This window comes from Phragmites australis, chromosome 4, assembly GCF_958298935.1.
Source record: "Phragmites australis chromosome 4, lpPhrAust1.1, whole genome shotgun sequence".
In the NCBI taxonomy this organism is placed as follows: domain Eukaryota; kingdom Viridiplantae; phylum Streptophyta; class Magnoliopsida; order Poales; family Poaceae; genus Phragmites; species Phragmites australis.
The window spans coordinates 39,360,816-39,388,735 of NC_084924.1; the positions used below are offsets into that span (position 1 = coordinate 39,360,816).

General features: G+C 43.3%; 3 protein-coding genes across 5 annotated transcripts; 1 reads left to right on the top strand and 2 right to left on the bottom strand.

Annotated features, from left to right (window-relative positions):
- Positions 1-9,566: 9,566 nt before the first annotated feature.
- LOC133916451 (SH3 domain-containing protein 2-like) lies at positions 9,567-18,208 on the bottom strand. Of its 3 annotated transcripts, XM_062360126.1 has the most exons (10): positions 17,660-18,206; positions 17,259-17,375; positions 17,095-17,164; positions 16,857-17,005; positions 16,582-16,683; positions 16,307-16,507; positions 14,512-14,574; positions 14,193-14,357; positions 13,448-13,522; positions 11,285-11,698 (listed from the first exon to the last, which is right to left on the bottom strand). In XM_062360126.1, exons 1-10 carry the CDS (start codon positions 17,717-17,719, stop codon positions 11,570-11,572), a joined length of 1,131 nt encoding a protein of 376 aa, XP_062216110.1. In that variant the 5' UTR covers positions 17,720-18,206; the 3' UTR covers positions 11,285-11,569. The 3 variants fall into 3 exon arrangements, with proteins under 3 accessions (XP_062216112.1, XP_062216113.1, XP_062216110.1); XM_062360128.1 differs by lacking the exons at positions 13,448-13,522; positions 14,193-14,357 and adding an exon at positions 9,567-10,359 and having other exon boundaries at positions 11,600-11,698; positions 17,660-18,208; XM_062360129.1 differs by lacking the exons at positions 13,448-13,522; positions 14,193-14,357 and adding an exon at positions 10,469-10,945 and having other exon boundaries at positions 11,600-11,698.
- A 2,240-nt stretch (positions 18,209-20,448) lies between these two features.
- LOC133916453 (17.9 kDa class I heat shock protein-like) lies at positions 20,449-21,305 on the bottom strand. The gene has a single exon (XM_062360131.1). It carries the CDS (start codon positions 21,183-21,185, stop codon positions 20,709-20,711), a length of 477 nt encoding a protein of 158 aa, XP_062216115.1. The 5' UTR covers positions 21,186-21,305; the 3' UTR covers positions 20,449-20,708.
- Positions 21,306-21,486: 181 nt separating this feature from the next.
- Positions 21,487-26,518, top strand: LOC133916452 (cytosolic enolase 3-like). The gene is made up of 11 exons (XM_062360130.1): positions 21,487-22,194; positions 22,623-22,694; positions 22,790-22,906; positions 23,159-23,239; positions 23,577-23,653; positions 23,777-23,880; positions 24,381-24,479; positions 24,586-24,671; positions 24,740-24,826; positions 25,492-25,689; positions 26,256-26,518. The coding sequence occupies exons 1-11, from the start codon at positions 21,760-21,762 to the stop codon at positions 26,331-26,333; spliced, it is 1,434 nt and encodes a 477-aa protein (XP_062216114.1). The 5' UTR covers positions 21,487-21,759; the 3' UTR covers positions 26,334-26,518.
- The last annotated feature ends 1,402 nt before the right edge of the window (positions 26,519-27,920 follow it).

Genomic DNA, 27,920 nt, shown 5'->3' on the forward strand with positions numbered 1-27,920 from the left:
TCAACCCCCGTTTTTTTGGCTCCTCGCACCACTTTCTCAGCCTTTTCTTTCCTCCCCCACCTTTTCTTTTTCTTCGCTAAACTGACTGATTAATTAAGGGCGCATGTACTGTATGTCATGCGGACTGAAAATTACATCTCATTTGGGGGCGAGAAAGCGATAGATTCGCCCGTGAGAGAGGGGGTGTTCGTGTGAATTTTTTTAATAATATTATCTTATTGAAAAATTATAAAAATATTATTTAAAATCATAAAATTATAAAAATAGTTATGTCTCGTTACGCGACATACCGACTAAGGTCTTGTCGGTACACCGTGTGCCGATAAGCCTACGTGGCAGTGAACTTAAATGCATATGAGGTCAAAAGGCTCTGTCGATAGGCTCCCGAGTACACGTCGAAATTTTGTCGGTAGAGGACATGAGCCCACAGGCTTGTCGGCATCACACTGTTAGCAACCTGCTTGCCAAAAGGTGTATTTTGTTTTTTTTCTTTGTGAAGAATAAAGTATTTAATGGGATGGTAAATAGCAGTGAAATCCGCTTATAATATTAAAATATTAAACTACACGAAGCACCTGCAGGCTATACACCGACTCTAACAACGACAGTGACATGTTCGGTATATTTTTCACACCATCATAGGTATGTACCAATGACGAACCTAACATGTCTTAGGAAATTTAAAGAAACCATATACAGAAAGTAACGACGATATTAGTATGTACGGTACAATTCTGAAACTAACCTAGACATATACCGATTCTAAACCTAACATACCTTAAGGAATTAAAATTAGCCGATTACTACAGATACTCTAATGAATACAGCGTGAGTACTTTCCCTTCCTTGCCGCCTCAAATCCAGCTTCATGAGCCTGACATGCCCTCTCGCGCTTTCCCTCCCTATCTGCCTCACACGCTTTCGCTTTAAGACGGTTCTCCTCCTCTATCCTCTTCTGCTCTTCCACCTATAAGTGTTTGCAGGTTGCCTCCTCTCGTCTGCTTCCATTTCATTGAATTGTTTACATGCTGCTCGATGCTGCGTGTGTAGGAGGAACACATCTTCTTGACTCTGCTCAATATCAATTAACTGTATGAAGTCATATAGTGGTGGCGGAGACTAGCAAAGAAGAAAATTTTCGTAAGTGATAAACGACGGATAGTTGTGATTTAGTTTTACAATATGTGAGTATCTAGCTGCAGTAGCTACCATGAATGCTGCCCTCTGGTGGGTCATAATTGTAGTTAGAGCATATGAAGAACTTCTTGACGTAGGTGTTGAAGAAATTGTTGGCTTCCTAACCCTACAAAGGTGTCCACACCAACACATCAGAACATCGATCCTAGTAGGGGTAGCAGCGGTCATTGAGTTCTTTAGACGAGGATCAGAGGCCATTTTGGTATGAGGAAAAGGATTTGGTTTTTTTGGACAATGCGCCTCCTGGGTTGCTATTTATACAAAAAATCAGTGATAGTTCGTGGACTGAGTCCAAGTAAATTTTGCTTGAAAATGCTACATCTGAAAATGCTACTTCTAAAAAGGTTACGTCTAAAAAGACTACTTCTAAAAAATCTATATCTGAAAAGCCTATGTCTAAAAAGTCTACATAAAAAAATATTGTGTCCGAAAAGGCTATGTCTTAAATCGTTGGATTAGGGTAAAATGGTACGATAAGCATTGTACATAAGGCTTTAATGATAGTGTTAGCATAATTAATTCGTGGCAGTGCATCTATAAAAGGGTCCGCATACTTCGAACCGTAGACACAACGAAACAAAGGCTGCTAGAGGTGGGAGAGGGAGAAGCAGAGGGTCTACTGGTATGGGGAGGGCACCAATGATCTAGACTGGTTCCTTTGGTCCTAGTGTGTACAATGAGTCACTCGAGAACTTCCCTTTGCAGGAGAATAGTGAGTTTCTAACACCTCATCATCTGAGGACTTATGACCACCCGAAAGAGGAGTGGCCAAAGTACTCCTATGGATATGACTGCGTTGTGCAAATGTATGATGGCAGCATTTGAAGGCCATCGATTCTTCCGATGTCTTCTTAGGAGGGTGACAGTGGTAACAATTTTAGTATCCTATTTTAGGGCATTTCAGTCATTAATTTCTTTGTATTTGCAGGAGTCAGACGACGTCGAGAGTTGTCACTACATAAGGTGGGTCGATCCTCTCGTTGAACAGAATATCCCAGAGTACATTCATCACCTATAAGACTGTATCTTTGACTTGCAGCGTGGGATTGATGCTATTCCAAACCCCCCCCCCCCCATCTCCCAGAGAAGGACAAGCTAGTCATCCACATTGACAATCCTACCGTATGTCTCAATCCCTTGTGCCCCTGCCCATGTCACCAGAAGTTTACTCCTCCTCCTCCACCACCACCACCAGCGCACTATGGTGATGGCGGATGCTGGGAGTCAGGAGAGTCTTCACAATTCATTCGAAGTTAATATGACTAGAAGCATTGTATCCCACTGTGTTTCCTTACCCTTATGTTTTATTTCCTTGTACTATATTATGTAATTGAATAAATTATACCCCATCATGTAATATTGTATTCAGGGTGGATGCATATTAGTAGTAGGGTTCGCAATGCGAAGGGTATTTATTTGAAAAGTTGCAAGCGAACAGTTTATAATAGAACCTACTGTGTAGAGCGGGGTCCCCCCTTCTTTAACGTGCTGCTTCGGGGTCCGCTTCTTCCTACCGATGCAGGAGACCTTCACGCCTCTGAAGTAGTTCCTCACGCCTTTGGAGATCTGCCTCCTGTTGCCTCAAAATGCCCCTTCGGAGATGACGATGCTCCTCCCACATTTGAAGATCCTCGGCTTACCGCTTGTGTTCCTGTTCTTGCAGCTGACGTACCCGTTGCCGCTCTTGATGTGCTTCTTGGTGTTGTCGTGCTTCCTCCATCCTTATCTTGTACTCACGCTTAGTTTCAACCTCTCTGATGAACCCCTCATTGTAAGGCGGTTGCACCATGTCGATCCATTGGTTGTGGATGAAAAATCGAAGACATTATGACAGTCGTTTGTATGAAAGGCTTGTGTTGTGAGAAAAAGTAAAGAAGCTAAACACACCATAAAATTGTAGTCAAGATCAGGACACATGAAGAATCATCTTCCAAAAGTGTTGACATCGAAGGAGGTAGACCTCTAAGCTCGGTTGCCACACCTACATAGTGGATGCTCGTGCCATTGAGGAATTCTCATGGGGTGGTTCCTCCATGGATTCATGAAGCACTCCGGCCCCTATTATCAGGTCCTCTATGCTCTCGACGTGGCGGCTATGCTATGGGTGGCATTCTCATGCGGCTATCCTCCATAAGCATTGAATCATTACTGATGTGTCGAGGTCGGGGTCGTAGCTCTTGAGGAGAGACCAAGCATTGTCTTAGCGCTTATGGGGGCCGACTGGTTCATGCGGTCGAGGGTCTGTTCTCTTAGTTTTTGAAGCTCTGAAACCACAATTTCCTGCTCAGCAGCCATGGCATCCCAATCACTTTCTGCTTTCTTCAGAGCATCGGCCTTTCATCCCGCTCAGCTTCTGCTTTCTTCAAAGCCTCAGCCATGGTCTCCCAATCAGCTTTTGCTTTCTTTGAAGTTTCTTTGAGTTGTGCAAGGTATTTATTCTTTCCATCGATTGCTTTCATCGCATCATCAAGAAGGGTTACCTTGTTTTCTAAGGAAGATTCAAAATCTGAGAAGGCGAGCAAAGGAAATTATCATTAGTTGCCCGATGCTCGTATCACATACTATTGATAAACTAACCTTTAATCCTCTCATGGTGAACAATTAGCTCCTTATACTTCTCCTCAAGGTCTCTTTGGTGAACAACATGGTCGATTGCCGTATATTGAGCCTTGGCGGTTTGCTATGTGAGCCTCTATCACTGCCCAAGGATCAACGGTTAGTCCAAGGGTTATGGTTGCATTAGACTCCAAGCTTGCCTCAAGCGTGTTTGTAGAAGCTTGCTCTACTCGAGGAGGCAGAAGTGGCGCATCAGAAGAAGCTGGAACTAGCTGGTGAGCTGGATCACTTGTTTCCTTCTCCTTCGACTTCTTTGGGCATGGCAACCCGCCATCTATTGGCTAAGAAACAGGAAGGAATACCACAAACCAAGACAAATAGTCAGATCTAACCTTGTGGCGACTGGGATGCAGGCAAAAACACTTGACTTCTGCCTTTTGATGGTAACTTTCTTCTTCGTCACACCGGCAGCTGTTATCGGTTGTGTTGGAGGGGTCATCTGGGGGATAGATGAAGCCAAAGCTATCAATGCCTGCAAGAAAATAGCCCATAATAATTCATCATCATTCTGGATTTACCGAGCCAATACTCAGAAGAATGACCAATGTGAGGAGGCAACTCGATAAAGGTTACCTTTCTTACCGAGTCATCAGACGTGTTGGTCACTTGAGGAGGCAATTGAGGAGTAGCTCTAGCTGTCTCCTATAGAAAGGCCACCCATGCAGACCAAGCATTAGTATGCAAGTGCTCGATAGCCGGAGTAGTAACTAAATAATCACATGGCAACTTGATGTTAGTACCAGTTGACTTCTTTTCACTAGTGCTTGAGGGGCATTGGATCATATAACGGAGACGATCTCTTGGATCGAAGAGACCCTTCGACCCCTCGATCAACTGGTGTTTTCCCCTTGTCATCGGTTCCAGAAGAGGAAGTGTCATCAAAATCAAGAACCTCAGTCGTAAGGATGTGTTCTTGATGAAAGACTGAGACCTAAAATAAAAAAAGTCGTTCCAACAGTTGAGTCCACAAATGTGCGGAACTCATTATCACCTACATCCATCTGGTCGATAAGTGCGTCGTCCCGCTCCCCCTAATCAGCAACGATTGCGACCTCATTATCTTCGCCGTTGTTACGCTCTTCTCTTGTCGTCTCTACCTCAGCTGGTGCACTAGTCCTCACATGAACTTGCGAAACCACATTCTCCTCATCCTCCTCATCGACAATAGTTTCACCAACAACTTCTGCGGTGCTAGGGCCTGTCGAGCCAGCATTGCTCACTCCTACAATGATGCAATGGGGAAACCCCCGTCTCAACCTGAGTGTCACAAATTGCTACCATTGATTGGAACATTGAAGCCCCCAAAGCTCCCACTACCACCCGATTTCGCGAGGTTTAGGAATCAGAACCTTCACTGTCAACTGTTATTGTGCCAGACTAATTTGCAGCAGATTATAGAGTCACCCAAACACTTCGGCACGTCTCATTTCTCCCAGACTATCCAGTCATGTGTCCATATACTAGAAGTTACTCAAATCCATCCTACTGTCACAATGCATGATATATCCAGGGCCGTAAAAAATCTTGAACCCCATTATGATCGACATCTCTGATTCAATAACCATACTATATTCCATCAGTTTAAATAATTATAATGACCATACATCATGTACGACATAATAATCTTTTTAATATCAACATTTGTATTCTACATAACCATCAAATGTCACCGTTATTATACCCTTTCTGTTCACACTCTACCATTCTAAATCCAATGTTGCCAAAAACAACACCATTTCTATTCTATATACCCTACATCTATGAAATATTTCTATTACATATATGTCTCCAATTCATAAAAATTCGACTTCAAACTATTCTAAATTTCTAAAGTGTAAATATTTTTGAACTACATAAATTATCTAACTATTGAAAATTAAATTCTAAATTATCTAACTATTCTAAATTTTCTAAATATTTGACATTCCCAATCTACTTCAAACTATTCTAATCTAAATTGTCTACCTAACTATACTATTTTTTCTAACTATTGGAAAATTCTGAACTAGGTATACTCTATGCTAAATTTTATATTCTAGTCTATTCTAAATTTTCCTACTCTATCCTAAATTTTGTATCGTAAATTACCTATTATTTCTAATTTTTCTACTCTAATCTAAATATTTTATCCTACCATTCTAAATACAATGTTGCCCAAAACCACAACATGTCAATTCTACATATCCTACATCTACAGAATAGTTGACACCATATATGTCTCCACTCATATCAAGTTGCATATTCTACTAGTACCAACCAAATTCATAACAATTCGACTTCAAACTATTCTAAATCTCTAAATTCTAACTATTTCTGAACTACCTAAGTCGTCTATCTGTCTATCTATTTAACTACATAAATTTCTAATTACAACATATGAATTTCGAAGAACATTAAAAATTCTATTCAAACTCTAAATTATCTAAATATTTGAACTTCTCCAAATATTCTACATTTTCTAACGACCTCAAACTATTCTAATCTAATTTTTACAACTATACTAAATTTCATACCTAAATATACTATATTTTCTAACTAATGCTAATTTCCAAACCATGCCTACTCTATTCTAAATTTATATCCTATTTTTTTTCTAATTTTTCTAGTCCACTCTAGATTTTTCTACAGTTTTCTAACTAATCCTACTATTTTTCTTACTATTTTCTACTTTTTTTAAAGAAAAGAAAAAAAAGGCTCACTGCCTACTCGTCACCGCTCGCTGTTACCCCGCTGGTCACCGACCTGCCGCTGTGCTCTGCCAGTTGCTGCCCGTGATGCCTCCTCGTCTGCCCGCCGCTGCACTCCAACCCGCTGTCGCCTCTCGCCGTCACACTCACGCTCACGCTTGCATAGTCATCGCCGCCTCTCTTTGTAGATCTCGCACGATGAAGATGGTGAAGAAAAGAGGAATCATCGGCCGCACTATTATTAAAGGTCTGTCGACACTCAGAGTGTTGACAGATCTGACGTGGCACCTGTTGGCACTCTAAGTGCCGACATGTGGTGGGATCAGGACTGTCGGCACTCAGAATGCCGACATGCTCCCGCGGTGCTCCGAACACTTACGTGGCGCCCGCGTTTCACTGGGCCCACCACCTGTCGGTAATCCGCGTTCCAACATGCCTTGAGCCTATTGTCACGTAGGATGTCGACACGTGGAGTGCCTATAGGTCCCCGCGTGCTGACAAGTATCTATTATGCAATTTTATAATTTTTGATATTATTTTTACAATTTTTTAATAAAATAATATTATTTAAAAAGGGGGTGTTGCATGTCCTGGCTCATTTAGGGTGTGTTTGGTTGCCTAATTCTCTCTCAGCCTAACCCAATGAATACGTATAATCTTAGAGAGAAGTGTGTTTGGTTATCCACATCCACTGTTTTAGCTTGGCTTAGCGGATGCAAATATACAGTCTCATTCTAGCCCAGCGGATGCAATCTTCGCATCTGCTCATATAGGCGGGCTCACTTGTCAGTGTCACAAAATCATCTTCATATGAGTAACCAATCACAATCTCAACTCCTGTATCTACGCATGTGGCCTCGAATTTAGTTAACCAAACAAAAACTCAGCTCACCTACACAGACAGATACAACCAACATAACACTCTTCTTTTCAACAAATATGACTCTGTTCAGCTTTCTTTCCCTCATACTACTTATACGATACAACTCTACGAAACCTCATCTGGGAAAATAAACACACCCTTCGTGAGAAAGTTCATCTAAATTTTATCTCTTAGATGTTGGTTCAGTGGATATTTTCTTCTCATTCTAACCTATTTCTGAATCTAACCTAAGCCCAATAAGCCATATCTGGCCACCGACGTCATCACCACAATAGCGTCAAGCCATCGGTTCCTCTCTCTCGTTGTACCTTGTACCACTAGGGGTGGGCGTTCGGGTATACCGAATTTTCGATCCGGGTATTTCGGGTATTTTGAATTTTGGTCTTCTAAAATTAGTACCCAAAATATGGTTCAAAAATTCAGGTATCGAAAATTCAGGTACCCGAAATTTCAGTTCGAGTACCCGAAATACCAAAATACCCAAATTTCTTATATGGTACTCTTTTTGTTATTTTTGGTTTGATGTTTTAGATTAATGCACAGTTATTAAGAAAAAGAAAAAAAGCAAAAAGCAAAAGCTTACCACATGCCCTTAGTAAAGTTGTCACTTACTACCTTATCAAATTTGTTTGTCCCAAACTACCCATATTAACCGATGGACAATGAAATTGAGTCTCATAATCTTGTATAATGTATCACAATTCACACACTAAATGAGGGAACATATGCTATAGGAACATATATGTATATGTCTCTTCTCGAAACAGTATAACATCAAATAAAAAGAAACAGTTTTCCTCTCCAGAAACACTGAATGAAAAGAACATAATGATATTTGGGTATTTCGGATACCCGAGGAACATACTCGAAAAATAACAAAAAAAAATTGGTCATCTGATACCCATACCCGAAATATTATCCGAAATTTCGGTCTTCGGGTAATTCGGGTTCGATCTCAGGTAGTTCAGGCCCGGTTTTCGATCTCAGGTATTTTTGCCCACCCCTATGTACCACCATCTCATATGACTACATCTGGTCGTGTCGATCCTAGAGTACCAAAGGACATACCCTAAAAGATCACCTTATGCAAGGGGTTGTGAGTATTGCACCCCTTTTGTACCATCACGTCATCTCCAATTAGGTTCTTCTAGCTTCCCTCTTGGCCACCAGCAGCATCACCATTGCAGTTGCATCACACAATCTCACGCGTTGGCAATACATCACCTTGGGCTCCTCCATGTTCTACCCTCCACGAGCCTCCATTCCCATGATAATGGCGCCATTGTTGTTATCCGCTCAAATTCTAGGACCAGTCAACAACCTTGAAAACTTGACATAGTTGAACCTTGACCCTAACCTCAAGGGAGAACCTAGAGTGAGTGTTTTGACTTGATCTAAAATTAAGAAATTTTGATGACTTTGTAGCATAAATTAGTTAGATGATGGTTAAATAAACATGCAAATTATTCGATAAGTTTTCTCAAAGTTGCTAGTGATTCCTAGGGGAAATATGAGGTACGAACGTATCTTGTGTGGGGATTCATCTAAGACACTAGCACCATTTCCGGTAGCCTCATAGCAAAGTTATCAGTTATTAGAACATGGTCACGATGCCAAACTAATATTATCAAAGGAATCATGCACCATTTGAAACATAGGAATTTTCTCGAATCCTATAGGTTTCAAACTGTTTTATATGAAATTATTGTATAATTTCTTTAACTAAACAGGCTCGCTCCTACATTTACCATTACATACACACATTCATTCCTTCGATTTTGGAGCATCTTTTGAAAAGTAGAAATTATGTGTTTATCTTAAATTAGTTTTGATCTTTTCTTAGTTTACCGAAGTTTGACATGGGTATCTTTTTCAATTTTGATACCAAGGGAGGAAATGGTTGACGGGTTGAGGGCGCTGCTACCCTAGTACGTAAAGTGGGAGGGGGGCTGCTTGTGGGGGCCGAGCCCCTGACCGACGAGGCGACCAGAGGTTGCTGAGCTGAGCTGTGCTGTCTGATACTCGGTGTCCTATCCTCTCGATCTGTTCCTCAGCTTATACAGCAGTGAGTACTAGCAGGCCTGGAGGTTAATCAAAGCTAGTACTAGTAATAGCTTTTGTTATGGCATTGAGCATCTCATGGCTACAAATGGATTACTATTACCAGTAGTATTAGATGCAGTATGTCCGGTAAATTAGCACAAACTGAGAGTCAGATCCCTCCAATGTCCCTTTGTGGCATCGATAAGCACTACAATCTGACACCCATCTAGGTTTAAGCCAGTGCTTAGCGAGAGGAGAGAAACATGTCACTACCATCCACCACCGGATAGATCAGACAAGGCTGAATGGATCACTGGCAAGTCTTCAGCATCCACGACATTTTTTTTGGCTGTTTTTGCTCCCCAAATCGACTGAAACGAGCAACAACGCCGAGCCAAGCATCATAACTGCGTGAGGCCCCAACGGCTCGAGAATGGTGAGGGGGAAACGCACGCCATCAATCCGTGGACACCACCGGCGCCCACCTGCGCAATGACGATTGCCCCCCGGCTCTTCCGTCTCCGCTCTTTTCCTCGCCGCTGCTACCGTTTCACTTGCGGCTGCGTGGGCCGGGGCTCTGAGCTTTCCGGGCTCCATGTGCGTGTCCAGGCAGAAAACAACCGTGGCATCCTCATCCGAGCTGAGCCAGACCGGCAGCAGAAGAGATGCGAGACTTGACTCAATAAATTCAGCACCTGCAGAGTCGAGCAAAGGCAACGAAGCAGCTTGTGGCCGGTGAATGAGGGAAAGCGGGCGTTTCTGTTCCAGTTAAGGTTCAGACTTCAGATGAAGTTGGATCGAGGGATCCAACCACCAAGTTTCTTTTGCCCACGCAGACATGCTGGGCCTGGGCGCTTCAATTGCGTCCTCTGACTTCTCTATTTTCGTTGAGGACAACGACAGCAGCGTAACTAGATCATTGGTTGCATCAACCTGTACGAAAGTCACACGGGATTAAGAGCGCCCGAGTCCCATAGAGAAGAACAAAGCTAGTTTTCTGATTTTGGGCCGTGACACTTGCCTTAAAAAAATTATCGAAGAACAGTTCATCATTTTCTGCTTCCACGGCTACTAATATTTCACAGTTCACACAATTTATTGGAGATCAGTTCATACGTCTATGGACTGCACTACAGGGCGTGCAGCTGCAGCAGGACACAAGTGATATGATCACCTGGAAAATGACGGAGCACGGTGTGTACAGAACCTCGTCAATTATCAAACCCTATCTCTAGGCTTGGTGGATACGAATTTCCAAAGCATAATCTGGAAACCGTAGCCCCCGCCGAGATGAACAGACTCTGAACATCCCATAGACTATCAGGGGTGGCCTTGTAACCCACAATGCCCGTTATGTAGGAAGGAGCCAGAAACTGGTCACCACCTATTCTCTACATGGAGATTCACCAAGCGAGTCTGGGCATGCCTTGCGGATTGGGTGTCGCAGCCGACGATCAAGCTGGCCCACTGGCGTCGATCGCAATCCGCACATCAATGGTGGACCTCCATAGCTGGCAGCCTAGGGATCCAGAAGCAGGGGCTCAAATCTCTCGTCAAGAAAGGAGAGGAACGCAAGAACATTCAATAAAAATAGAGCAGCGAACAACCTGCATCGTCAAGAAAATCAAGGAAGGGGCTGCTTCTTGGGAATTTGTGGGAGCACGGTATCTGGCCCATTTAATTCGGGGAGAATAGGCTTTCTGTTTTTTTCTAGCCTCAGCCTATGTTTTTATTTTTTGTTCTCTTTCTGTTTCACCCATCAGATACTCTTTATTAATATAATCAACAACTCTCCTACCAATTCGTTTAAAAAAAAATACCACTAGTAGGGAGCGCCAGTCTCACTGTTACGAAGTCGTTAGTAAAAATTTGGCAGGAAGCACGCTTTCCACATAACAAGGGGAAGCTGACAGCGTCTCATGGCCAATAGCTCTATACATTGTTATATAAAATCAAAAGGAAACTCTAAAGCCCAAAAACTGCATTTTACATACAGTTATTAGGTAAGGGAAAGCCTAGAAACACAATAATATGCACAGAAAGGTAAAAGTTCTACAAAATGCTACTCACTCGTGAAATACCTCATGTACAATGAACAAAAAGGACGATGACAGCAAGTCAGCAACCATAAGTGCGTGATAGATCAAGTAGTCAGAAGTCCAGGCTCTATCACCTTGCTTGCCGGGGCTTTGTCCCTCAGCTCTACATAGGCAGATGGAAACCAGCCAGCCTTTCCCTTGCATTCCCCTTCCGACCAACCATTTGTTGCCACCTGTGAAGATAAACAAAGAGAGGAGACAGTAAGAAATTGATGTTCAGAAACAAATTTTTATAGATGCATGTGTCCTAAGGTCTCCAAAGCAATTTATTATCTCACAATCACCTAGAATTGCTCAAATGGTTAGTTTTAAAGATGTCCAAATGGGCCGTGCCTACTAGGCCGGCCCGAGGCACGACACTATAGGCACGGCCCAGGCACGAGGCCACGGGCCGTGCCTGGGCCGAGTGCGCGGCATGGCGTGCCAGCACGGCACGGCTCGGTTGAGTCGGGCCGGCACGAGCACGACCCAGCCCAGGCCGGCACGGCACGGCACGATCCGACTCGGCACACATAGGCCCGGCAATTTTATATTTTCTACATATTTTTAATTTTGTAGCTATTTTATTTATTTATTTTCTATATATTTTTTTATTTTTGTAGCTATTTTTTTATTTTTTCGGACTGGCTGTGCTGACAGGCCGCCCGTGGCACCGTGCCCGCCAGGCCAAAATCGTGCCCGGGCTAGCCCGGCACGGCACGGTGACCGACGGGCCGTGCCGTGGGCCGAGGGGGAAGGCACGCAGGCCGGCACGGCACGGCCCATTACAGTAGCTAGGTCGTTCGGGCTGTGCCGTAGCAGGGCTGTGCCGAGCCGGGCCCGTACCGAGCTGGCCCGAATGACCCATTTGGCCATCTCTAGTTAGTTTCTTCCATAAGAAATAAACTCATTCTCTTACATCTTTAAATTACTTTCCACATCTTTTTGTTTAGATTGACACCTAATTAATATCTAAGAAACTAGTATTGGGAGTGACCTTAGCCAGCATCAGGCCCCTCTTATCTCTTAGCGAATTAACAAAAGATGAACATGACCATTATGAGTGTGATTGGTTGCCCGTATGGATGGATCTTAGCTCGACGGATATATATAATTTCAGAGAGAAGCGTGTTTGGTTGCCCGCATGCACTGTTCCAACCTGACCCATCGGATGCAGATGTACGTAGCCTGACCCGAGATTCGAGCTTCCCTCCGTAGTCTGGCTCTGTAGATATAGGCTCATGTATCCAGTCATGCAGGCATGCTCACTTGTCAATATCATAAAATAATTTTCATACGAGCAATCAATAACAATCTCAACCCTTGCATCCGCTTATGAGATCTCAGATTCAGTCAACCAAACAGAAACTTAACTCAACTTATCTAGACAGATACAATCAATCCAACACTCTTCTCCTTAACAAATATGATTCCGCTCAGCCTGCATAAACGATCCATGCGGGTAAGATCTCATACAGGCAACCAATCACACCCTATATACTGCCTTGTATCTGGTCCAATTCTTGCAATGGTTACAGAACTAGATAATAGGAATATACTCCCTCCGGTCACAAATATTTGACGTTTTGACCAAGATCCGGTCAAACTTTGATCATCAATAGCTTTCAAAAAGATTTAATTTGAAAACATATCATATGTATAGATTTGTCTTGAAAAGTCTTTTCATAATATCATACTTTTATTAGATATGTAACTAATAGAAAATAGTGGTCAAAGTTGTACATCGAAAACCGTGGAAAGTCAACAATGTCATGTATTTTTGACGGGATAGAGTAGGATGCTGTTGTTACGAATTATAGATTTTTTTAGAGGAGAGCTATAAATTATAGATGATTTCTACTTGGCAACTTGGGCATGAGGTATCCCGCGACATGTATAAAACTTAATGATCAACAGTCAACACTGAAGCGAACCATGTGTACCTGGCGGACCACAACATAGTCACCCACGGAAATACTGAGCTCACCATCAGCCTGAGCATCAAATGGATGAATAACCTGCGGAAAAAGCAAGTCACAAATTCCTCAGCTGATAGAATAATGCGCTGGTATGTTCAGCACTGTATCCAACTGCACAGTTGTTATGTTGTACCAGCATTAGATTGATGACAGTATTTAACGGATGTAAATTAGAATTATGATGAAATGTATGGTTTGGGTGGAAGCTTTGTTGAAGACAGCGGTTTGCACCGATCAAATCCATTATTCTCTTAAGCTGGGATCAGAATTAAAACTCCACATGATTTCAGGATTATCTTGTACGTGTACTCTTATCACCAACAAAAACTGGTTCAAGATTAAGATTTCACATGATTTCAGGCTTTAATGCAAAATAAATGGTAGCAAGTGTCTGGAGAAAGAGTGACATTCATTCATATCATGTATGCATAAACTTTGCCATTAAAGCACCATATTGTAGGAAACTGTATTTAAAATTCAATTAGCAAGTAACCAGCAGAGAAGTTCCAAAGAAAACTTTGTGGTGCTTCCAAAATCTCCATCAGTCTATCTAAAATATTTCACAACGCATAGAATAAACCTCATGTGATGACATGGTGTACTAAACTATGATGATATACGAGTGAATAGCATAGTAGTGAATGATGACCCATGGTAAATTCAACAATATTTACATATTCACAACAAGCAATTCCAAAAGCAAACATACCTCCCCAACAAAATGCACCTCTTGACCATTCCCTATGGATTCGCTAGGTTTAGTTAATACTGTGCTATGTGAGTTCACGTGTGTTGGGGCTGTTTCAGATTCAGGCACTGATGACTGTTCATCATAGTGGTTTGTGGACTCATTATGATGTTTCGAATGGAGCATCTGCACACACGAGCAAAATGAAAACACAGTGATCCTCAGCAGATCCAGGTTTAAGACATTGCAAACTGACTACACAGCTCAAAAAGAAACTACTCATTTTAATGTGACAAACTAACAGTTATGTACCTCTTTCGTTTCAAAAAAAGTTATGTACCTCATCATGGAGTTTATTCAGAATATCAGCAGCATTTTGATGATAAGCTCTCTCAGCATCAACCTGGTAGCGGAGCAAAAGGGAAGTCAAGGGCCATTTTAACTGTTTGCAAGAAACTTCAGTGGATGAATGGTAAGCTTTGTTCAAACAAAGTCGCTGAAGTCTGCACAGGTTTGCAAATGCAGTTGCAGATTATATAATACTTGAATTCATGACTGTCTGGACATCCAGGAACGCGAAACATAAAATGGGAACTTCGAGAACCACATCAAAAAGTCCAATTAAAGAAGTTACAAATATTTTTCGTTAGCAAGCACATCCTACTAAGATATTTGGAGACAGTTAATCCAAGGGGATTAGAAGACCCTGTATGAGGTTATGAGGGGTATGAACTCAGAGTCCCAATGCTACTCTTTCAAGAAAAGGACCAACCATACTCAAATTTCTAGGATAAACACTAAAAAGAGATGGGGCCCAAACCCAACGTGTCCAACCAGGCCTAGGATTTTTTTATTTTAGCCCTTTTAATATAATAATATTATTAGCATGCCCCAGACAAAATTTTCAAGAACTATAACCCCTTTTCCACGCCAGTTGTAGCGGCATGGCAAAATAACTGTCACATCCATCTGTGGCGTGACACAGTCTTCTGCGCTGGATTGAGCACGGGCCGCTTTCCAGCTGGAGCCAACGTGGACAGAGCTGTCACACCGGTCGTACTGGTCACGCAAGGCAGGCTGGCCTGACAACCCTCTGTTCAATTTCGGAGACAAGCGCTGGGAAATTTGCATGTCCCTAAACAACCCTCTGTGTACAACATCCTAACTTCCTACTGTACTTTCCTAGTTCCTAGCCTTACCACTGGTCGTACTCGTGGCCTGCAGACTTGTGCGTGGGTGTAGGTGGGGTTTTTAATTGGAAATGCTATATTTTGATGTGACAGTTTTGCAAGGATGTTGTACACAGATTTAGTCTCAACTCTCCCTTACTCTACCTTTAAAAAAAAAACTCTCCTTTACTCTCTCTCCGTATCTGTTCTTCCAAAAATCCAAAGGTGCCCCAAAGTCAAACGGAGATTGCAAACAAACTTTTGATCGTCATTAAAAATTTCTGCACAGTACAAATTCAAGCATGTTTCATGTTCTCTCGCTCAAAGTTCATCTAAATTTTGCAAGGATGTTGTACACAGATTCAATTCAATTTTTTATACACTTCAGATCTTCATTCTTAAAAATTCCATTTAAATCTTGAGTTTAAATGTATAACCATATCTTTGTTCTTCAAAAAAATTCTCAAACATGCCACAAAATGTAACAGAATTATTATGCACATAGGCACAAACTCAAACAAATTTCAAACAAGCATATATGTAAATAAACATTTTGTTCCAAAAAATTGTGAATTAAGACCTTTTACAACAAATTCACAATCTTTGTACTGCACTTATGTAAATTCTATCAAGCACTCTGAAAACTTAACAAACATCAAAAGTTTTGTGCACATGAACATGATGAACAGAACATACAAAATCAATCATATATTTTGATTTGCTACATCAAAACAGTACATGCACAATGGTGTATAGATTTCAATCACAAATTTTCTCACTCCTTTGAACAGAACATAAACATCACAAAAATAAACGAGCGGACAAAAAGGAATGCCAGGTTGTTGAGATGGAAAGGCTTGAGAGGCATGAGTGGTCATGTAAAGGAGATCTTAATCACTGAGAAAAATTAATCATGCACGTTCAATTAATACATAATTTTTGAAAGAACAGCAAGTCATATCATACCATTGCAAGGAGCCGGTCAAAGGTAACCTGTTGTTGTTGAGCCTCTACAGCCTCCATAGCTGCAGTTGCCTCTCTTCCTAATGCTGCCAGTGTAGTTCGAAGTTCTGATAATTTTGATTCTGCATGTTGCAGTTTCACAGAACTATCTTTATTACCATTACTCTCCTTGGACTTAAGTTGCTTTCTCATCACATCAGCTATCTAATAAAAATTTCAAAATTAGTTCCTTGCAGTCGTCTCTATAGAACACAAAGTTTCCCTTTATGATTCGTTACCTGAGACTCCATGTCTTGTCTTATCCGTTGGTAACGGTAGGTTAACAAACGAGCATCTTCAAGAGGAGCGCTCATTATCATTTCCCGGAGAGGCTCAAAAACCTGCAAATTTGTTGATAAAGCCTATCAGCTAAACAGATCAGCATGACACCTTTAGTAAACATCAAATATATAGCAACCTAGAAGTTCTAGGTAAAAAAGTGACACTTTCAGATAGCATCTGCAATCCTGAAAGTTATCAACAAGTGCCCAATGAGGGTACAATTCGCCGTCACCTCCTCTCCAAGAACTTTTAGAAGATTCTCCCGCTCTTCCTCAATCTGGCTATGGGATTTACCAAACTCCACAGACGCCCTTGCAAGAACAAAGCCAAAATGTTGATTGTCGTTTCCATATTTGCAACAATCCTCAGCTAGTTTTTTCACTACAGAAGAAACATGATATCACGATTACAAAATATCTCACGATGGAAGCATATACATGTAGCAACAAAAACTAAACACGAAGACTCACCTATCTCCATCTGTTTGGTGCTAACAGCAATGAAACCTTCCACACCCCGTACAATATTTCGCTGGAAATGCTACAGAAAAATATATTTTCCCCGAGAACTTTTAAACAATCTTCTAGGGAAGTAGTGTCTTGTAGCAAATGTAACAAACAGAAGGAATACATACTTTAGCTGCTCTTGTAGTACTGTAAAGCCTCTGGAGATTCTGGTGGTACTCAAGCTCCGCTTCATCGACAAGAGAAGGATCCTGATTATAGCGCGCACTGAACTGTTTGAGAACCGCCTGCATCATCACACAAAATTCTCTCAAGCAGGCCAAACATACAAGGAAGCAAAGGGTATGGTCATTTGATACATAGAGAGCAAACACAGTTCAGTTCCTCCCAGCAGCAGCTGCTCTCTCAATCGAGCACACACCATCTAAAATCTCCTAATCCCAAAATCAGATGCGCGGAATTAATTAACTGGGTGAGCGAAGCCCAAGACCAAATCCGACCAATAGACGGTTCTGGGCCACGCGCGATCGGTGCAACGCTGAATTACTCGAATTCGGCGAGGAACCCATACCTGCTGCTGCTTGGCGATGTGCTCCCGGAGCTTGCTGGCCTGCTTCTTCAGCGCCTCCATCCGCGCCGATCGATCACGGAGGATTGGATTGGGGAAAGCAACAGTGGCTTAAGCTGATGAATAGCCCGAGAAGAAAAAAATCAGGGTTACCACCCGCTCAGACGCTCAGGACCGCGACCACGAGCCAACGCGAAGCAGCTAGAAAGCGGGTGCTGCGGAAGGCGGCACACGAAATCGATGCTCCGACGGAGACAGGGAAACAGTAGCGGCGCGCGGGTACAGTGCTGCCAGTAGAACAGAAGACCGCCTCTCGTCCGACTCCGCGCGGCCACTCCGCGTTTTGTTCGGTTGCGGTGGCGTAGTGGTGTGTGGTGGGGTGGGTGAGGGGAGAGGAGCGGGGCTGCTTCGCTGTAGCGGTTGCTGCCGTCGCGCGGGTGGCAACGGGTAAAAGCGGGGGTAATAGGCGAGCGAAAGGGCACGCGGTCGCGCCGGGCGCATGAGAGGAGACGCACCGGCGGCCGACAGCGTTGGATTTGGCACTGCCGATTGGCAAGTTCGCAAGCAGTTTCAATCGTAGCTGCGGGCCGCGGGTTCGTTCCAGAGCATCCCATGGATGGATGGGACTAACGAGGGTGGATCGAGCCAGGGGATCCGGCCGCGCGTAACTCGCACGCCATGGTGCGGGGGGTGCGCCGTGCGGGCGTCGGAACGAATGCTCTGGAACGATGGCGATTTCCGACGCGATGCGGTGGGGCCGCTGATGAATTAACCGAAAGTGGCGGAGATGTGGAGTTGGTGGCGTCCCAAGACGGCGACCGAAAACAACGGCACGGAGGGCTGCACCAGAAGCACCGCTTGCGCTTAAACCCTTGCCGCTGCCGGACTGCCACAGTGCCATTGGGAGTGGAACAGGTCACAGGTCCCCAATTCCACGACGGTTTCTGGGTCCTTATCTAATCGCTGTTCTCGCCTGCCCGTCCGCTTTCGTGGTTTTTTACTGCCGCATGCGGCATCAGACACCGTCGCTTTCGCTTGGACTTTGCAAGGTAAAGGCTGGTCCGTCATCTCATCTCATCAGTAAAATATCGAGACCGTCATGTCATCTTAACTGAATGCTTTTTGATGCAAGCATCAGCCACTGGACTTGCCAAGTTGCAATTCTGCAATGGATAGTCCACTTATGTTGTTCACTTGTTCATTTCCTCTGGGGAAAAAGCAAACTATTAGTACCTCCAAGTAATAGCAGGGCAGGAAGACGCCTGCTCATAATATGACAGAGAACGCTCCTCAGGATCAACTGCGTCATCCTACTGAAAGTGATGCCGAATTACTGTCTCCAACCCAGCCAAAACAAGGTCAAAATATCCAAATGGTTCAATGTTAATACGGTGACCAGTCACCGCCCCAACTACATCAACAGTAGATGCAACAGATAACATATAAAGTCATCTAAATTTCGTAAAACTACATTAAAACTAGATGTGTCGTAAAACTACACTTTTTTAAAACCATTTTCACAAAACTACATTTTTATTGTTAGTTTATATTGCAAAATTACATTTTTGGTGATAACTTCACAAAACTATGTTTCTATTGTCATATCATATCACAAAAAAACACATTTTTTATTATTATGTATGACAAAACTACACTTTTAAACTATGAAAAAGTGTAGTTTTGCAATATAAAAAGAGCACAAATAATATATAGTTTTATGATATGGAATGACAATAAATGTGTAGTTTCATAAAATTGTTCCTTAAGTGCATAGTTATGTGATATCTATGCCAATAAATGTGTGGTTTTGTAACAGTGATTTATAAAAGTATAATTTTATAATAGTTTTTACAATCGTAGTTTGTAAAATTTATTCTATTACATGTCATACAAGATACTAAGCACTTCAAAAAATTTCATTGCGACGGTTCCCAAGTCCAACTAGCAGCCGAGGGGCTGGCTCCGGGAGCCAAACAGCCGTGCGCTGGAACTGATGGAGTCGGGGCCCTCGGGCCTCGGTCGCGCAATGTGTCGAGCACCTTCTGGACGTGGTGGACGCGGCCGCCGCGTCGGGCATCCGCGCGATGGCCATTGTGAAGCACCTCATCGGCAAAGCGCTTCTCCCCCGTTCGCCGGATGCCAAGGACCACAGCGACGAGGCGGTGGAGATAATGGCGACGGCCTGGAAGCGCGAGCGCCATCAAAGCACACGAAGCCAGAGAGACGATCGCCCACGAAACAACGAGGAAAACAGAAATTCCACTGGGCCGAGCCGCGCGACGGGGCCAGGACCGGGACAAGAAAGATGCCCGGGGAGTCGACGATTAGGATAGTTCGAGGGCTTAACGAGACAGGCGGCTTTGAGCAGGCGCAATTCAGGCCCATGCCACCACTCGGACCAAGCAATTGCTCCACTATGGGCCAGATCAGGCCATGGACCGTCCTCTCTTCCTTTCTCTAAAAGAAGGTACAGTAGCCGCCGTTAGGATGGACAAAACTGCGCATTACCGCATTGGTTAACTTAAACTTCAAAAACGAGAGCTCAGATGATATCGATCACAGAGTTAATACGCTCTTATAGATTTAGAGCGTTAAATCTTCCGGTCAGATACCGTCACCTATTTTGCGTAGCTTCACTCTCGAGTCACGGGCTGCACTTCCAGCTGGATCGACAATTCTGTAACACGCGATAGTTTAGCCGTAAGTGCTCCTGTAAAGCTTGCCACGCTTGTTTGCAGACGCAAATGAGAGCGTCACCAAGTTAACACTGTAGTACCGAATTGAGAGAGAACTTACGACACCAAACAGAAGTTCACTAGATGCAAAGGAAGCTCATTCGATACAGAGACCAGAGACTCTGATGAACAGAAACTGGAGACGTAAGTTTCTGACCACGTACACGAGACCTTCACGCACAGACCACACTTCACGAGACCTTCACGCTAGTGACACACAAACACACAGTAGAACCCAGTTTTATTTTCACAGGACGACCCAGGAGAACTCAGTTTCCTCCACTCCATCACTGCACGCAGGAAGACCGGACCGATGTCTAGCCGGAGATCTGGATGGACTTCACCTCGGGCTTCTTGACCTCCTCCTTGGGCACGGTGACGGTGAGCACGCCGTTCTCCATGGACGCACTGATCTGCTGCGTCTTGGCGTTCTCGGGCAGCCGGAACCGGCGCAGGAACTTGCCGCTGCTGCGCTCCACGCGGTGCCAGGTGTCCGTCTTCTCCTCCTGCTCCTTGTTGCGCTCGCCGCTGATCTGGAGGATGTTGTCGTCCTCCACCTCCACCTTCACCTCCTCCTTCTTCAGCCCCGGCACATCCGCCTTGAACACGTGCGCCTCTGGGGTTTCCTTCCAGTCGATGCGCGCGCCGGCGAAGGTTGCGGTCTCGGAGTTGGTGCGGAGAAACGAGGGGAAGAGGCTGCCGCTGCTGCCGGAGCCGAAGGGGAAGCCCTCGAAGGGGTCCCAAAGGTCGAGGGAGAAGGGGTCGAACACGTTGCTGCGGCGGATCAGCGACATGGTCGGTGGTTTGGAGGAATCGAAGATTGGAACGCTGGGAGCGAAGGCTCGAGCGATTTGAGTGAGATTCCTGTTGATCTTTGCTTGTTGTGTTTCTTGGGTCCTTATCGCCACGGGGAGGGAAGATTTTATAGAACCCAGGGAATGGTGATGGAAGTGGAGAAGAAAGTGGATTCCGGAGAGTTCTCTCGTGTTCCGGCAAGGACTCGACGCCGCTCGATTTGGTTGGCTGGGCCGGAACAGAAACGGACCAGGTCCGCGGAGAAGAGACTAGAACTTTCCGGCATCTCAGGTCCAGTTCTAGATTGAGGTAGCTCGGCTTCGATCAATCTCCGCCCATGGGCCGAGTCCTTTGTGTCGGAAAACAAACACCACTACGGCCCAACGTAAAATTGGGCACACGCCAAACGGGCACACTCCTCTGACCTCTGGGGCCACAGCATGCTTGGGGGAAGTTCGGCTTCGGCGAATGTCCACGGCTCGACGCACCTCGAGGCGATCAGAGCCGCGGCGGAGGGTAGCGTGGTGAGGTACGGAGAGTAGCAGGTCTGGTCCCGCCGCGGCGGCAGCAGCCATGTCGGTGCAGGAGTACCTGGAGAAGCACCTGCTCCCGCGCAAGATCGAGGAGGCCGTGAACGCGGCGGTTCGCGCCAAGGCCCCTGACCCGGTGCTCTTCATCGCCGGCCACATGCGGCGGGCGGCTCCCGCCGTGATCACGAGGGTGCGGGCGCGCCAGATCCTGGACGGGCGCGGCGCCCCGGCCGTGGAGGTCGAGCTGCGCACCAACAAGGCCGTGCACCGGGCGTCCGCGGCCGGCGCCGCCGCTCCCGAGGGCGCCGCCGCCGGCGCGGCTGGGGACGCGGAGAGGCGGAGGAACCTCGCCAGGGCGGTCGCCAACGCAGTGCGGGTGATCAACGACAAGGTGTCGGAGGCGCTCGTGGGGATGGATCCGCAGCAGCAGGCGCAGATCGACCAGGCCATCATGGACCTGGACAAGGCGCGCCACAAGGTACAGCACTAAAACCACAGCCCCCTAACTCTTCTCCTTCTCTACGGTTAATTTTGATCCTGAATTCTGCATTGCCAGGCCTCATGTGTTAGGAGTAGCATTTATGATGAAAATTTATACAGGGAGCGTGGACTGTGAATTCACTGGATTGTGCAATACTGTAATGTTATGCTTAGGTGTTGTACCATAACACAATTACACGAAATGCTTAGGTGTTGTACCATAACACAATTACACGAACAATTGATTTTTTTTGGCTATATGTATGCTGTTTGGAAATAAAGCTATATCTTTTCGATGTCGACTTGTGTTTTTACTGATTGCTACTTGCTCCAATTTTCCGCATCCATAATTCCCTACCCTTGAGGGGAATGGAGTTTCTCCAGCACGTAAAGTAACTGTGATACTGTACCAACTACCAAATGCAGGCTGAGCTTGAAGCAAATGCTATGCTGGCAGTATCAATTGCAGCTTGTAAAGCTGGTGCTGCTGAAAAAGAGGTGCTGGTTTCCTGCTAAAATCATCAGGGTCAGAGGTCAAAATGTGTCAATGCCACTGCACATATTCTTATTGTTGGATGCCTGTTGCTATGCAGGTTCCACTCTACAAGCATATAGCAGATCTTGTTGGCAAAAGCGCTACAACGCTTCCCGTCCCTGCACTTACAGTCATTAATGGTGGAAAACATGCTGGAAATGCTCTTCCCATTCAAGTATTCCCTCAAAACTTCTAGGATTGCGTTTGACAACCAATTTTTCTCTGCAAGCTCCTGAATATTCTCTAAAAAAGTAGAAACACTCATTATAAACTGCAGAGTTCTAAATCATAATTACCTTAGTTTCTGCAGTTGACTCATTTTCTTTACTAAATGGAAACATATTAAGTTGGTTGATTTTGTGTAAATCAACCATCTCATTATGTTGACTTTAGCTTTGCAGTAATTGTAAGTTTTGCTTATTTGTAGGAAATTATGGTCCTTCCCGTTGGTGCCAAGAACTTTGAAGAAGCTATGCAGATGGGTTCCGAGACATATCATCATCTCAAGGTAGCCTGCATTCTAACAATCTGCTTTGCAAGCGTCTATGATTGTTATATTAACACATGTTCTCGACAACATGAATTTTACATCCACTCTCATATTTGGACCAAGCTATCCATAAACGGTGTAAGATTGTGTTCTGTACAAATTACCATTGCACACTTGTTTTCTGCTGCCTTCTATCTCTTTTTTTCTCTCCTTATATTCTGAGTATGCATACTGTTAATTTATTTGGGTTGGTTGCCCTTAAGGCATAGTTCTGCTCTCCCAAAGTTCTGTTTTCAGACTGCACAGAAAAGTTTGTTGAGGTTTCTAGACAGCTAATTTGCAATTAATATTGCAGGACATTATCTTGGAGAAATATGGTTCAGACAGTTGCAACATTGGAGATGATGGTGGCTTTGCACCAAATATTTCCAGGCAAGTAAGGAATTGATTTGACCTTTTTCTTATATGATTTATTTCTTTATTTTCCCTTCTGGGAAGTGTGAACCTTCATATAGGTTTCAAATGCCATATCTATCTTGCTTTATCAATTTTCAGCATTTCTGAAGGCTTGGATCTTGTCATTGCGGCAATAGAGAGAGCTGGATATAATGGAAGAATAAAATTGGCCATTGATGTTGCTGCTACTGATTTTTGTGCAGGTAAATATAAAAGCAGTGATTGTTTATGGTGTATCAGCTATGTAGATATTGGAAAAATGTAGTCTTCTGTAGTAAATAGACTATTATGTTAGGAATGTGGTGATAGAATGCAAGCATTCTGCTGGTCTGGTATTGTTCAAAGAAAAAGTTTGATATCCTGCCTGTACTGCGTTGAAAATCTCAAATTTTGTACTTACCATGTTTACGAGCCTCTATCCATATTATCTATGCCTCTTCATGTTTGTTCTGTAATCTCTTTATTTAATATTGTCATCATTACACAACAGAACCATGCTAATGCCACTGCAAGCATGGCTCTCGGGCACCTTCTAGCAAAACTCTTTCAATGATATTGTTACATACTCTACTTGCACCCAGATACTGTACAATCTTGAACCTTAGAAATGTAAGCTTGAAATATATATTCAATGCTTTGGTTAGTTTGTATTTACTTTGCCTATGAGTTAGCTCCATGGCTATGTTCATCCAACTCTTTGCAGGAAAGAAATATGATCTGGAGTTTAAGTCATCAAAGAAATCAGGGCAGAACTTCAAAACTGGAGATGATATGATTGAGATGTATAGCCAGCTTTGTTCAGGTATAACTGGTTTGTGGGTTGACATCAGTTTTTGGGTACATCTTTTGATTTCATAAGGTTTTAAAAAATCAGTGTATTGATTCTTCCCCTCCATTTCCTGTGCTAGAGTACCCACTTGTCTCCATCGAACAGCCCTTTGACAAATATGACTGGGAGCACTCAAAAAAGCTGACTACTCTAGAGCTGTGTCAGGTGCTTGTTATTCTTTTGAACTTTTAGTTTTGAGTTTGTGAGGAGCTTATGCCATAAAATGTGTACAGGTTGTTGGGGATGACTTATTGATGTCCGATCCCGAACGCATTAAGCGGGCAGTAAATGAATACACTTGCAACGCTCTTGTTCTCGAGGTAAATCTTAAGTCGTCCTTATGCTTTTCTAAAATATGTATATGTTTTGTAGCTGATTTGTGTTGCATATCCATGCTATTGGACAGTACAAGAGTAACAAGTAACAATACCACATGAGAAAGAACTCTGGAATTAGGCATACTTTATTAGTTCCAGTCGTCTTTGTGACTGGCTGCTCATGCTAGTTCTTTATTAAGTGCCACTCCTTCCTTTCCGAAGTTCATTATAATTGCAGTTTTGCATTGTCTGGATTTTTGCGTTATCTGGGTTGAGTAAGTGTATTTATGGAAAACAATGTGGTATTCGATCTGCAACGGCCATATGAATTATTGGTCCATCTAGTAATTGAATTTGCTGGAAGTTGAAAATTTTGCAATTAAACTAGTAGGCTACAGGCACATAAGTTTGCTAAAGCCTCTTGCTTGCATATATAGTACATTAGTACTTGCCTTCTGAATCTTTGCTCTTAAATTTATTTCTGAACCTCAAATATTGTCCTCTGCTTAGGCCTGTGTGGATCATGATTAATTTCATAGGTTTTCAGTTTTCTATGGGAATTATGCCATTGCATGCTAAATCCTAGTCCTGCTTTCCAAACCGCCCCTTCGTATACCTGATATGTGTCTTATTATTATCAGATTGTTATTAGCATTTTTTGTATGCAGGCAAATCAAGTGGGAACTGTCACTGAGGCCATAGAGGTTGTGAAGCAGGCAAAGGATGCTCATTGGGGTGTGATGGTGTCGCATAGGTCTGGAGATACTGAGGATTCTTTCATCGCTGACCTGGCTGCTGGTGCTGCAGCCGGACAGATCAAAGCTGGTGCCCCCTGCCGTGGAGAATGTCTCGCTAAATACAATCAGGTTTTGTGTTGAGTCCTTTATATCTTGTATAATATGAGTTGGTTCCTGCGTCACCTCTTTGCTCTACTCTTCTTCTATCTAATAAAAATCTCTAAAATTCAAATAAGTTATCTATTTTTGCCATCTACCCTCGTCCTCCAGCCTCCCCGTCTCGTTAGACTTATTTTACTAATAAAAATAAATGAAGAAATCAGACGAAAAATTAGCAAATAGTCTTCTTCTCTTTTTTGGGATCTCATCTAAAATAAAATTACAGTATCGCTCCCGACGTATTCATTTGATAGTGCTCCTATAGCGTATCTATATCTTCATACCTTGAGTTTTTACTTGATGTTAGTATATCCAAATGTTTATATTTTCGTTGTAACGCACATGCGCTTAACTAGTCTCGTATTTATCGCTTAACTAGTCTTGTATTTATGTGTTAGTATATGCATGCATCTCACCACGAACGCTGAAAAAGAAAATTAAAAATTGCTCTAGTACTAGCACTTTGTGAGCACTATAATTTGCTTTCTTGCTGCCTTTTGATTGGCTTGTGGTGACCATGCACTTTCTCTTTGCAGCTGCTTAGAATAGAGGACGAACTTGGAAGCGAAAGTGTTTATGCCGGGGAAAATTGGAGAACTGCGAGCACGAGCTGAGTTGTGGTATTGATGAGATGTAGGGAAAATTGGAGATATTGACCTGCCTTCATGTGTTAGCCACTTAGCCTTGCATTATTGTCTTGTCAAATTGTGGTTGTTCTATTTTAGTACAGCTGCTCCATTCTTGTGCTTTATATAGTTGATCCTCTCCAAGTTTGTTTAGTAATTTGGAAGTTCTTACATCTCTGGCTTGAACTACAGATCTGACTTTAACCGTTTACATGAGCCCACATTTTTCGCTTTTGAAATGACCTTATGCATAGATGAGATGAGCACCCAAGAGATCTACTATGTCAGAACATGCTTATGATCATGAGTGCATGAAACCTTGATTCAATCAAAATAAGACAGTCGCGACTGGTTTTCCAAAATCTTAGTGCCCATAAGTTCTTCAAAACTGTTTGAATTTAAAAAGGAAAGACTAACTTAAAATTTGACATTTTTTGTCTGATTTTGGGTAGCTTTCAAAAAGGTGTATTGAACTATTGAAATTGGTGATATGAGGAAATTTCAAGCCGAGAACTATTTTCGAATTTGATTATCATTTCATGACACACGGCAAGAGGGAGCATATTCTATCTGATCTCTTCCATTAGTTTGTCTTTAGGATCCAACGGTACATTTCCAAATTTCCAACACTCGGTTCATCTGTATAGAATATGCTTTACAGCAAAGAGGTGGTGTGTGCTTTTAGCCTTTTGGAGACGGTTTTCATTTGATTATGTGTATCAAAGCCTGAGGTCATGGAAAGCTGAGGCATTTTCAGTAGATACTTTAAAAATTCGTCATATATAATAGTATAATATTTTCTAATATTATTATAGTACTTTCTATTTTTTTTTATTTCTAACAGTTACCTTATTTTCTGCCCTCACTTCGAGCTCATAGTCATACTTTGTGAATAGTGATACGGGAGGGGAGAGTACATCAAATTTGAGTACCTCTAGCCAGCAGGATCGGCATCTGCAACACTATAGCACACGGGTAGAGGAGCTGCTAGAGCACTCTTCCATCTGGCGGGATCGACAAAAAAGACAGCACGGTGATAGAGATCGGCAAAAGTTGATCCTACTAGAGATGGCGTGAAACTGGAGCTCACGCCCATGTTGGATCCATGCCCACGGGACGGGGGCAACATAGATAACTCCTAATCAGCAATCGCCCACCTCAATGCAGATCAAGAAGAGATCTTGGTGCAATCCTGCTTGAGAGAGCTTCTTCCCTTTGTTGAATATCGAATTACATGGTATATATACATAAAGAACGCACCATATACGGCTAGAATACATAGTACGCATCTGTAACAACTCAGGATATTGTGGACCTAAATCTGTAAGACCCAGTATACTTGAGGATTTCAAAAACCTATACTAGGAAAGCTCGATCGGGTTAACTGACTCGAGAACTCCAAATATTGCGAACCCAAATCTATAAGACCCAGTATATTTGAGGATTTCAAAAATCTATACTAGGAAAACTCGATCGGGTTAACCGACTCGAGTACGACTAGTATACAGATTGTATTCGATTGTCTTGACTTAGCTGACAAGATAAATAACTATCAACTATAGCTAGACCCAGAAC